At 41.9% G+C, this 13,336-nt stretch overlaps 1 protein-coding gene across 1 annotated transcript in view; it reads right to left on the bottom strand.

The window, feature by feature from the left end:
* The window catches only part of ITGB8 (integrin subunit beta 8), a 321,665-nt gene that overhangs the window by 54,146 nt on the left and 254,183 nt on the right, over nt 1-13,336 (bottom strand). Inside the window, 1 exon segment of the mRNA XM_030201630.1 lies at nt 9,488-9,893. Coding sequence (XP_030057490.1) covers nt 9,488-9,893 — 406 coding nt within the window.

The following is a 13,336-nucleotide window of genomic DNA, read 5'->3' as shown; positions in this document are numbered from 1 at the left end:
TAGGTATATATATAACAGTGATGCTCAGCTGATGTTCGTATAGCTATGTGATTAAATGTAGACCTGCAAAAAAAAAAAAAAACTGTCAAATTAAACCATTTCAACTATACATAATGGACCACAGTAAATGGCAACCAAATTTAGGTGCCAGAAAAAAACTTGTGTCCAGCGCTATTCTATTAAAGGGTGCAACGGGTTGAGTGCTCTTTATAGAATAGCGTGTAGCACCAATTCCTGTGCCCAAATTTACAGAATCTAGGGGGCAATATTATAATTTGGCACTTCCAGTTAGGCATGCTAATTCCATGTACTGAGCACCGATTCTATAAAGACATCTGTGCAACAATATGCTGTTACAGAATTCTAGTGTAAACCTCAATTGGCATACCTAAATTTAGGTGCAACCCTTTACACCAGGTGTAAATGGACATGCCTAAGTGCACGACTTATAGTATTCTACAACTTACATGTGTAATCTGGAGTCATGCCTATAGTCTGCACGTGTACTGCATGCCTATACGCCCACCTTGCACTTATATGCTATAGCACTTAAATGTGACCTTGAGGGGCTTAATCGAATGGGGCCAGCCATCTATATGGGCGGCCATCTCCAAGGCCGGCCCCGGAAAGCGGAATACCCGACCGTATTATCGAAACAAGATGGCCGGCCATCTTTCGTTTCGATAATACGGTTGGGGCCGGACAAATCTCAACATTTGGGCCGGCATTACAGATGGCCAGCTTTAGAGATTGCCGCCATTGGTTTCCCACCGATATGGAAACTAATGGCGGCCAACTCAAACCCGGCCAAATCCAAGGCATTTGGTCGTGGGAGGAGCTAGCATTTATAGTGCAGTGATCCCCCTCACATGCCAGGACACCAACCGGGCACTCTAGGGGGCACTGCAGTGGACTTCATAAATTGCTCCCAGATCCATAGCTCCCTTACCTTGTGTGCTGAGCCCCCCTCAAAACCCCCAAACCCACTACCCACAACTGTACAACCCTAGCATAGCCCTTATGGGTGAAGGGGGGCACCTACATGTGGGTACAGTGGGTTTCAGGTGGGTTTTGGAGGACTCACCTTTATCACCACAAGTGTAACAGGTGGAGGGAATGGCCCTGGGTCTGCCTGCCTGAAGTCCACTACAGCACCCACAAACTGCTCCAGGGACCTGCATATTGCTGTGATGGAGCTGGGTATGACATTTGAGGCTGGCATAGAAGCTGGCACAAAAACGTTTAAAAACTTTTTGGTGGGTGGGAGGGGGTTGGTGACCACTGGAGGAGTAAAGGGAGGTGATCTCCGATTCCCTCCGGTGGTCATCTGGTCAGTTGGGGCACTTTTTTTGAGACTTGGTCCTAAAAATAAATGAACCAAGTGAAGCTGGCCAAGTGCTCGTCAGAGCCAGCCTTCTTTTTTCCATTATCGGCCAAAGCCGGCCATCTGGTAAACACGCCCCCGTCCCGCCTTCCATACAATGCCAAAACGCCCCCTTGAACTTTGGCCGGCCCTGCGACGGAAAGCAGTTGAAGCCGGCCAAAATCGGCTTTCAATTATACCGATTTGGCCGGGTTTAGGAGATGGCCGGCCATCTCCCGATTTGTGTCGGAAGATGGCCGGCCTTCTCGTTCGAAAATAAGCAGGCTTGTAGACTACCACCTAGTGCAAACTATGCACGTAGCCACCTCTGATGTGCATTAAGTTCAAGTTTATTTTATTTGCTAACTCGCTTAGGGACAGCCATCAAAGTGGGGCACATTAACAAGAGAAAAGGCTTAATACAATTAAAGTCAGCCATGGAAAGGGAAAAAAACAGGGGGCAGACAAACATAAATAACACGGTACATGATGCAATTTTAATATTAAAAAATAAATAAGACACTGCTGAATTACCAGAGCTTCAGACCCCAGCACATAGCTTAACACATCCCACCAGCTGAAAAGTGACCAGAGAAAAACAAATTAAGAATCTATGTTAAAGGCCATCTGAAAAAGGCATGCTTTGAGCAGCCTCTTACAGGTCAGCAGAGGTTTCCAACCTTAAAAATCCAGCAACTGATTCCAAAGCCTAGGGCCTACTAGCCTAGAGGTTAGTGCAGCAGACTTCGATCCTGGGGAACTGAGTTCAATTCCCACTGCAGCTCCTTGTGACTCTGGGCAAGTCACTTAACCCTCCATTGCCCCAGGTACAAAATAAGTACTTGTATATAATATATAAACTGCTTTGAATGTAGCTGCAAAAAACCAAAGAAAGGTAGTATATCAAGCCCCCCCCCTTTAAATATTTAAATTTCCATGGGAAACCAAGCAGCAAGTAAGTGTAGGCACCAAGTTATAGCATTGCCCTTATAGTGGCTGAATATCATTGCTATGTGTATAGCTATGGTGGTCAGTGGCAAATCCATATAGTCAGTGCTGTGGACTATCCACATAGTGGTGTTGAATATATAGGGGCCCTTTTAATAAGGCGCGCTGGCATTTTTAACGCACACTAAAACCAGACACTCATAGGAATACATTGGCATCTCTAGCGTTTAGCACACGCCTATTTTTAGCGTGCGCTAAAAAACGCCAGTGCACCTTAGTAAAAGACCCCCATAGTTTGTTTAAACATCACAGCTGGTATTCAAAAATAAGTTTGCTGACCATGGGAATTGAATATTGCCCTACTTGTTTTTCTACCATTTTGCTCTGCATTGATGGGTTCACTGGTTTATAGTTTACTACTGGACTCTGTTTTTCTTTCCAAACTAAAAGATGGTCTATCTGTCTGTGTGCATGGAGACAAAATAACCCCTGAAAACTGTGATCTTGGGTAAGTCACTTAATCCTCCATTGCCTCCGGTACAAACTTAGGGCCCTTTTTACTAAACAGCGCTAGGAATTCCTACGCAGCAAATGCAACAAAGCCCATTTAAATTGAATGGGCTGCATCGCATTTGCCGCACCGGGGATCACTAGTGTGGTTTAGTAAAAGGGGCCCTCAGATTGTAATCTCTTTGGGGATAGGGATATGCCTACTGTACCTGAATGTTACTCACCTTGAGCTGCTACTGAAAAGGTATGAATTAAATCTAAATCCCTTCCCTACTAAGATCAGGGGACACTCCATGAAACCAGCGGGGAAAGACAGTTTATGTAATTGACTATAACTAAATATAAGATATAACACATTTAAAAATATCAGAACATATTTTTTTTCATTCAGTGCAGGATTAAGCTAAGGAATTTATTGCCAAAGGATGTTGTCAATTCAATTAGCATAAATGGCTTTAAGAGGGGATTTAGACAAACTTCCAGAGGAAAAAAAAAATCATTGAAGTACAATTAGCCAGGAACTGTTAACTTGGAAAACTCAGTGCTTCTCCCTGAGGGTCTGCACCAGAGAACGATTTATTCTTTGGGATCCTACCAGGTTCTTGTGAGCACAGCTGGCCTGCTCAAGTTGGAGACAGGATACTGGGCTTGATATACTACGCTAGGTCAGTATAAATGTCCACCTTCTGGGTTATTTCCTAAGAGTGTGCACTAATACTGTGATTGAACATTATCTACGGCAGTCCCCATTGCTTAAATGGGCCTCATGGTAGATAATGCTGAAATCACAATGCTGAATTCACAACATAAGTGCGTGATGTTAGTAAACGACCCCTGCCCTCCCCCCAGTTCTTTATTAATTAACACAGTTAGGTACATAGAATAAGAAAAGGAAAAGATCCCTTCACTGGATAAATATATAGAGAGAGCTTTTTAGAAAATATGCTGATTCATTCCAAATGCAAAGATTTCCTTTTCTCTCAAAGTCTGAGCTGCACAATGCATGTGTGTATAGCTTCACTAACAAGGCGACTAGGACTGTGCACACCACGTACGTATATAAAGTACACCATCTTTTTCTAAATGCAGCATTAAGAAAACAACGTCCATGGAACTAAGGGCCCTTTTACTAAGCCGCATAGGTGCCTACACATGCCCAATGTGCGTCAATTTGGAGTTACCACCTGGCTGCCCGCATGGCCCGGGCGGTAATTTTGATTTTTATATGCGTCTGCTATGCAAGCCGGAAAAATATTTTTATTTTCTGGCGCATGGCGGAAACTGGGGCGGTAATCGTCATTCTGGCACATAGACCATTAACCATTAAAAGTCTCAGGCCCAAAATAGACATGCGCCATTTTATTTTGTCGCACATCCATTTTGGCCAATAAAAAAGAGGCCTTTTTTTGCAGGTGCACTGAAAAATGGACCGGCACGCGTCCAATACACGCATTGAGCCTGCCATGAGTGGGAAAGCGCGGGGTACAAATGTAACAAAATCTACACCAGTGCAGGCCATTTTTCAGCGCACCTTAGTAAAAGGACCCTTAAACTGGACTGGGCTAAACAGACTCCTAATGTGTAATATGAAATTTGAACCCTTCGCTTCAGCTTGACCAAGCTAAATCTGCTTCTAGGTCTAGGTCCATATAGCTGAGTGTATGTCTCCACTGGGGTAATGTTCCATTCTCTCCGTGATGGCACACATATACATACAGTATTGCTATACTGATATGTTATACAGTGGTCCTCAAAGAACTCATGTACATATTTTTAAAAATATGCATCAACTCCTGCAGCACTTGAAAGTATCTATGTAGCACTTTTCTAACACAGCATCAAAACAATGAGATCTCATGCATATCTGTATCTGATTGTTTTTTGGACAATACCAATTTGGACCTTATTTATCTTGCCTCTGGTTTGGTCCCTTTGTGGAAGTCCATTGGTCCTTCTCTACTTTCTTTTGGCCTTCGTTCCGGTAGAAAATTTGCTTCCTTGCTGTTCCTTGCTGGATGACCGAGGGGTAAAAGGGGTGATCAAGGAAGACAAAGACGTAGCGGAGAGATTGAATGAATTCCTTGCTTTGGTCTTCACCGAGGAAGATTTGGGTGGGATACCGGTGTCGGAAATGATATTTCAAGCGGACGAGTCGGAGAAACTTACTGACTTCACGGTAAACCTGGAGGACGTAATGGGGCAGTTCAGCAAACTGAAGAGTAGCAAACTTCCTGGACCGGATGGTATTCATTCTAGAGTACTGATAGAACTGAAAAATGAGCTTGCGGAGCTACTGTTAGTGATATGCAAATTATCCTTAAAATCGATCATGGTACCGGAAGATTGGAGGGTGGCCAATGTAACGCCCATTTTTTAAAAAAGGTTCCAGGGGAGATCCGGGAAATTATAGACCGGTGAGTCTGACGTCGGTGCCTGGGAAAATGGTAGAGGCTATTATTAAAAACAAAATTACACAGCACATCCAAGGACATGGACTACTGAGACCGAGTCACCACGGCTTTTGTGTGGGGAAATCTTGCCTGACCAATTTACTTCAATTCTTGAAGGAGTAAACAAACATGTGGACAAGGGGAGCCGGTTGATATTGTGTATTCTGGATTTTCAAAAGGCGTTTGACAAGGTACCTCATGAAAGGCTACAGAGGAAATTGGAGGGCATGGGATAGGAAGGAAAAGTCCTATTGTGGATTAAAAACTGGTTGAAGGATAGGAAACAGAGAGTGGGGTTAAATGGGCAGTAATCACAATGGGAGAAGGGTAGTTAGTGGGGTTCCTCAGGGGTCTGTGCTAGGACCGCTGCTTTTTAATATATTTATAAATGATTTAAAGATGGGAGTAACTAGCGAGGTAATTAAATTTGCTGATGACAAAAAGTTATTCAAAGTCGTTAACTCGCGACAGGATTGTGAAAAATTACAGAAGGACCTTACGAGACTGGGAGACTGGGCGGCTAAATGGCAGATGACGTTTAATGTGAGCAAGTGCAAGGTGATGCATGTGGGAAAAAGAACCCGAATTATAGCAACGTCATGCAAGGTTCCACATTATGGAGTTATGGACCAAGAAAGGGATCTGGGTGTCGTCGTCGATAATACACTGAAACCTTCTGCTGAGTGTGCTGCTGCGGCTCGAAAGCGAATAGAATGTTGGGTATTATTAGGAAAGGTATGGAAAACAGGTGTGAGGATGTTATAATTGCCATTATATCGCTCCATGGTGCGACCGCACCTTGAGTATTGTGTTCAATTCTGGTCGCCGCATCTCGAGGAAAGATATAGTGGAATTGGAAAAGGTGCAGCAAAGGGTGACTAAAATGATAGTGGGGATGGGACGACTTCCCTATGAAGAAAGACTAAGGAGGCTAGGGCTTTTCAGCTGGAGAAGAGATGGCTGAGGGGAGACATGATAGAGGTATATAAATAATGAGTGGAGTGGAACAGGTGGATGTGAAGCGTCTGTTCACGCTTTCCAAAAATACTAGGACTAGGGGGCATGCGATGAAACTACAGTGTAGTAAATTTAAAACAAATAGGAGAAAATCTTTCTTCACCCACGCGTAATTAAACTCTGGAATTCGTTGCTGGAGAACGTGGTGAAGCAAGTTAGCTTGGCAGAGTTTAAAAAGGGGTTAGACGGTTTCCTAAAGGACAAGTCCATAAACCGCTACTAAATGGACTTGGGAAAAATCCACAATTCTAGGATAACATGTATAGAATGTTTGTACATTTGGGAAGCTTGCCAGGTGCCCTTGGCCTGGATTGGCCGCTGTTGTGGACAGGATGCTGGCTCGATGGACCCTTGGTCTTTTCCCAGTGTGGCATTACTTATGTACTTATGTATATCTAATCTGTAACCATATTTTGGTTGCTGCAGCAGAGATGTGGTTCTAATGTGTATCAAGGTGGTCTTTGCTGCACTTGGAGTGTTGCTTTTCATTTTCGAATAGCTCAGATATAGCAGCTGCAGTCCTTGGTCAGAAGCCACTGATCACAGCTCCTCCGGTAATCAGGATTACCAGCACTCTGAATCTGTTAACAGATAGGACTCACTCTGAGTCCTGGACAGCTACAAATCCTACCCCTACAACTAGGGCTGTACCGAATATTCATACTCAATTCGACTCAACCCCAAATACATTATTCGAATTTGGCCGAATAGTGATTTAAATTCAAATACGACTAATCCAGGGCTCCCCTGTACTAAATCCTACTGAAATAAACACTTGATCTTCGATTTCACGTTGCTTCTTTTATTATTTGTTAAGCTAAAGCTCAATGCCCATTATTCTTATTCGGTACTTGTATTTGGCTGAGTAATATTTTTCATTATTTCTATTCAGCCGAATAGTAAAATATGCAATTCCGTACACGTCTATGTACAACATCCTCAGCTCCAGCCAGCATGAGAGGCAGAATCCAAGCTAAGGAATCAAACCTAGATTACTCACTGAGCCATTTCACTTAAATATTACTCACAGCATAAAACTGAGAACTTAATGGATAGAGTATTAGAGCAGAATAGCTTGTTAACAATAATGGATAGAATATTGGAGCAGAACACCTTGTAACAATTAAGTTTCTCCCTAACCAGGGTCCTCATTTTCTACAGATCTACCATGGTACACTCGTTCATTATCTCTCTCTGGAGGATGCTGGAGGGAAATTGTGCTTACTTCTGAAAACCACCTCTTACTGTGAAAAGTTTGTTTTTCAAGAGCTCAGCAACTTTTTCAGCTCTCTGCGGATATGCAGGGTTACAAACTCCATCACTTACAAACAGTAGCATGTAAAAATAGCAAAAAAATCACAGGGTCCTTTTACTAAGCTGCAGTAAAAAGTGGCCAGCAATATCCCTAGCATGGGTCTTGCCCACTCGCTGGGGCCACTTTTAGTGTGGCAGTAAACTGGACCCATTTTCCATTATTTCCATTAATGGCCACATGCGAACTTCCACAATAGCGTATGAGCACCTACCGATACCAAGTTTCAGACAGTAAGGGCTCAAGCACAGCTTGTCATGTACATGAATGTAGTTCTATTTAAATATACAAACTCCAGTGCTGCTACTCTTTTTGATTATCATGTTTTAATAAATGGGAGCCAGAAACCAGAAGGTAACCGAACAACAAAGTCCCACCGAACAAGAAATAATACAGAAAGAAATGGGGGAATGGAGAAACCTCAGGAACAATGCAGTTAAAATGTATTGCTTAAAATGTGTGTATAAGTAACATAAAATCAATACTCAAAATACAATGTGTATAAAACAGTAAACAATAAAATAAATATAATAAGAATTCAGTAATGTACACTAAAAGTAATGTCAGTGCTCAAGACTCAACAAGGCACCATGTTTCAGAATGTAACGTGCCTGCGTCAGGAGTCTGACAATGGATATGTTAAAGAATACTGCTATGTGGAAAAAACAAAGAGATCTTTAAAAAGACTGTGTATGTGTGAACTGATGCACAATATAGAGAATGGTAGTGTCAAAAAAACAAAGGCAAATGTACCAAAAGTGCAAGGTGGCAGCATTTTAAGCTAAATCGCTATATTGTGCATCGGTTCACACATGTACGCTCTTTTTAAAGACCTCTTTGCTTTTTTCACCTAGCAGTATTTTTTAAAGATTTTCATTGTCAGGCTCCTGATACACGCACATTACATGCCGTGTCGAGTCTTGAGCACGGACATTACTTTTAGTGTACATTACTGAATTTTTAGTATATTTATTTTATTGTGTACTGTTTTATACAATTGTATTTTGAGTATTGATTTTATGTTACTTTGAATCCTGTTTAGAAGGAATCTTTGCGCAGATTGGGTGGCAACGCCGGTAATTGGGAAACAAAACGGGAGCTGGGCAGACTTGTACGGTCTATGCCCTGATCGTGACTGAATAGATAGGGATGGGCTGGAGTGTAAATTTTAAGGGGCTTCAACGTTAGCTTCAGAACTTAGTACAAGAACACTGCTGGACAGACTTCTACAGTCTGTGCCCTGAGAAAGGCAAGGATAAATCAAAGTATCTTGTTGGGCAGACTGGATGAACCATACAGGTCTTTATCTGCCATCATTTACTATATTACTATATATATTATAAGCAATACATTTTAACTTCATTGTTCCTGAGGTCTGTCTATCCTTCCTCCATTCCCACTTCTTTGTGTATTATTAAATGGGAGCTCCTGCCAAATATATGTGGTTCTATGGCAGTGCTCTGTGTATTTTATAAAAGGCCCCATTTTTGATGAACTCTTATAAAATATTAGTGTTCCTTTGAACAAATAGACCTAAACATCCATTTTCTAGCCTAGATGACCTATACAAAGTTATTCCCTTTCTATCCCATATACCATATAGGCTACAACTCACTTTTGAACTTTCCTCCTACAAATATTCTCCAAAAGCACAAATTCCTTGACACATTTCCACTCAAAATCTTTTTTAAAAAATGCACATTTTAGTACCTTGTGCCCAGAGTCCTACTGTCCCTGCTCTTATTTTGTCTCAATTTTGTTGTAAGGTGCCCTAGCTGTTTGCGATATAAAAACTGTAAATAGATAAAGATGATTCTGTCAAAAAAAATCCTCATTATTTATGTTAGTTTGAGTTAGCAGCAGAAGTTTAGTTGAAATTGGATTTACCGGAACACAGAATTCCATGGTTGTAAGGGCAGGCAAAGTCATCAATTTCACAGTATCTGCCATATACTTTTCCCAGTTTGGTTTTGTGGCACACACATTTCCCACATACACAAACTCCTCGACCACTGCAGACAGGCTGGCCTGGGAACAATTTGCAGCTCTCAGTGGGAAACTCATTTTCCTCTGAACCACAGTTAATGTCTTTACAGTGATGATGACTGCAGTCTAAAAAAGCTTCATCTACACAAATCTCTTTCTGTCTTGAAGGACCATCACATTGACAGTTACAGTTCTTGTGTATAATGATCTTAGCGGTTTCATTGAAACCAATGGGTTTAATAAAGATGTAGTTTCTATCTTCATCTACATCACATCCATTCATAGTAACAGTTACATTAAGAAGTACCTAAGAGAGGGGGAAAAAAACAACAATATTTCACTTATGACCAGGAATCCACAAAGAAACATATTAAGCACATTACCCAAAGATCACATTGTGCAGTGAAATTTAAAGCACAATCTTTGCAGAATTAAAACAGATTTTACCTATTACATTTGTTTGAATGTTCTTTGATTGAAATTCTAGATACATTTTCCTTTATCCTTTGATTTAATCTCCCCCCTCCCCCACTATATATACATATGGTGTACCCATGCCCCAGCCCTTGAATCTGAGCCCCAAATCCCTTTCACACGAAGAGCAGTAGCTCCTGAAAAACCGAGCCCACCAGAAGACAAGGAATTCCCGGGCTAGAGAGGAGGTGAGGTCACAGGTGCCCGTGAGACTTTGCAGGGGTACGGTTAGCTATGGGAGAAGCCCTGAGGAAGATTAGCCTCCCAGGATCTGCAGATAGCTCCCAGCAGGTCCCGGGGTGGGGGTGGGGGGGGGGGGGTTGAGCTCCTAATGGGACCTGAGAGGCTGGAGAAACCTACCCCTATGGAAATGGAGGGGCCTGAGATACATGGGCAGGACCCAATGTCTGAAATGGAGTTTATGGACTGCTGTAATGCAGCTAATTGGGTAGCAGCATTTGTACTGTTTTTACTTTAAACTGTGGCATTCTTGACAGAAAGCAGCTGCTTGGGTAAAAACAGGAATGGGCAATGGAGAAGCAGCATCATTTGGAGAAGAATTGTTGATCTTTTTGCAGTTTTTTCATGGATTTTGCTTGTTTCTACAAATTTAAACTTGGAAGCAATTTTCTGTGTGTGCATGCCTGCTAATGGGAGTTTATGCCAAAGAAGAATGTCAGAGACATGTGTTACCATCCATCTAGAGAGCCACTCAGCACATGCACAAGGCCATGCATTTAAGCAACACCCTGGTGGACCAGTGCCATTGTGAGGGGGATCCGAGCTACAGAGCGAAGGAGAATCCAAGTGTTGGAGAAGGAGAAGTAGGCCCCAGTCTGCCACATGGCCTGCTCTTCATTCTGCAAACCAGTAAAAGTAACCTCCAAACAGATGCATTGACATTCCATTGTGATGTCCCAATGCATGTGATCCCAAGTAATCCTTTAAGTGGAGGGAGGCTGATCAATCGAAAGGGTCCTGTGCCAAAATTCCCAGCAGGAGCAACAATCGATGCCAGTGGTCCCCCACTATTAGCACTGCACCAAAACATTCTCTTTGTTGGAAGAATCCCAAGGAGAATGCTTGCCTGAAGCGAGACATTAAGGAGAATAGTCCATTCATAGGCTTTCTGCAATAAGAAACAGATTCAGTGCAGAGAGCAGACATCCTTCAATCACTGGAACTGGTGAAGTGAGTATCAGGGAGGGGACTGCTCTTCGCTCAAAAATCTCTATCATGGCCCTTGCAGTCCCTTCCCGAATGAATGAGGTTTAGGAGAGTGAAATGCCTCTCAAGGGGAATAGGTGGAAGGGAGGAGCACCAGAAGGATGGGCAAAGGCAGTGATCGAGCCTATAGTACAGCCTAGACCAGCAAGGTCCCTGTTATCCCTGTGGCTTACTAGTCAGCCAGCCAGTTAAACAGATCATCATAGTCTTGAGTATATGTGGCAGAAAGAGGGTCACAATCCAGGTGGTCTATGAAGAGACTATAAGAAAACACAACACCCTGTGCATTCTGTCAACCTTCCCTGAAACTGTGCCATCACCATGGGTTGAACAAGTAGAGACTTCGGAAGCCCAAAGCTTGCCATTGTAGTTAGTTGAGTCTGTAATCAGTGGCTGAATATGCCAAGTGAGAAAAGATTTCAAATCTGGGCTGCCAGTACTGGAAAATATATTGGATTTTGTGTGGCAGGACCTGAGTAATCTGATGGAAGGATTCTCTTCTGGAGTTTATAAGTATTCAAGCCTTGAGATTGGAAGTGGGTCCTCAGGAGCTAGCAACGCTGCAGGAAAAGGAAGCAGCAGGTTTGAGTATAATTCCCAGAGCTGAGTCCTCTCCAGAAGGGAGACCCCCTGGACAGAATTCAGCAAAGAAGGGGAAGAGCAACTGTCAAAACAGAGCACACAGAATGAATGATTAGGCATTTGGTGGGAGATATGGATAGTCTGGTATCCCTAAGGGAATCTAACAGTCAGAACAGGAGTCCAGGAGGAGATTTCAACAGAATAAGGCCTGACCCAACGTACACTGCATTTCGACCTAATAATAAAGGCCACTATAGAAGGACAATTCAAGAACTGGAAGACAGAAAATTTGTCAGGAAATATACTGTGATTGTGCTGGGCACAGGACTGATGTCAAAAAGCTCAGTGACTCAGATCCTCCCCAGAGGAAGTCTAGTAAAGAAGCCTGATTCAAAGTGATACAGCATTTTAAAAGGTCATTATGACAAGCATTCTAGCAATGGAGGAATAGCCTGAACATTCCCAATAACAGTTCTTGGTTACCAGAAATATCCTGAAGAAAACAGATGGACTTTCTTGGTTTTCCTTATATGTTGTATGATAGTCTGTACTTTATTGCAAGAGATGTTTCAGCACAAACCTTGCAGGTGGCAGCAGTGAGGCAAGTGGATGCATAATGAGAGAGTCATTCTATAAGTGTGCTTATAGGTATATATGCATATATGCACCTAGACACAAACATTTACATCAGAGATAAAGTTGGCATAAATGTGTATGTAAGAGCTGGTGATACGCATGTAACTTATACAATTCTATAAGTTAGTGTATAAATGTTTTCCCTGCCCGTGCTTCCCCAAAAGTCCACCTATGTGCACGCTCACCTGTAAAATATGCTCTCTTGCAGAAACGCACATTTTACAGAATAATGCATTAGTGTATATTTAGCAGATATGTGCACACTACACAGGCTTATGCTAATATTCTGGATATTTACATGTGTAACTAGTGAGTAAATTTTAGTGTCTGCTTTATAGAATTAGCCAATTCATCTAATTGAAGGATATGGATCTCTACTTTATAAGTTGTGAACGATTTCTACTGTATTATGTGGATTCTTTCAATAAAGCCCTTTGTTAAAAAAAAAAAAAAAAGAATTAGCCAATTCATTTTGATGGATTCTGGTAATCAATGCAGAGGAATGTAGTTTTCTTTAAAGTCAAGTGTGTTGCAGAAAATATAAAAACTCCTTCTATAAAATATATAACATGCTCTGAAAATTTAACAAAAAGTCCAAAACCATTTAAAAGTCATTGCTTTAACAATGAAAATGAAATGAATTTCATTTTATACAAATGACAAAACAGAAAATGTTCTGAAACTTTTTTTCTGTCTGGTTTTCTTTTGCTCTCAAGTTTGTCATTTTCTTATTCAGTATTTGCCTTTTAGCACCCTATTTCTATTTTGAGTAAGTCTGCTTACAATATGCATGGGATGTGTTTAACTACCTATCTCTTCTAGTAGAACTGT

The sequence above is a fragment of the Microcaecilia unicolor genome, chromosome 1 (genome assembly GCF_901765095.1).
Source record: "Microcaecilia unicolor chromosome 1, aMicUni1.1, whole genome shotgun sequence".
Classification (NCBI taxonomy): Eukaryota; Metazoa; Chordata; class Amphibia; order Gymnophiona; family Siphonopidae; genus Microcaecilia; species Microcaecilia unicolor.
Note: the sequence above shows the minus strand (reverse complement) of the source record. Positions and strands in the feature narration are given on the sequence as shown.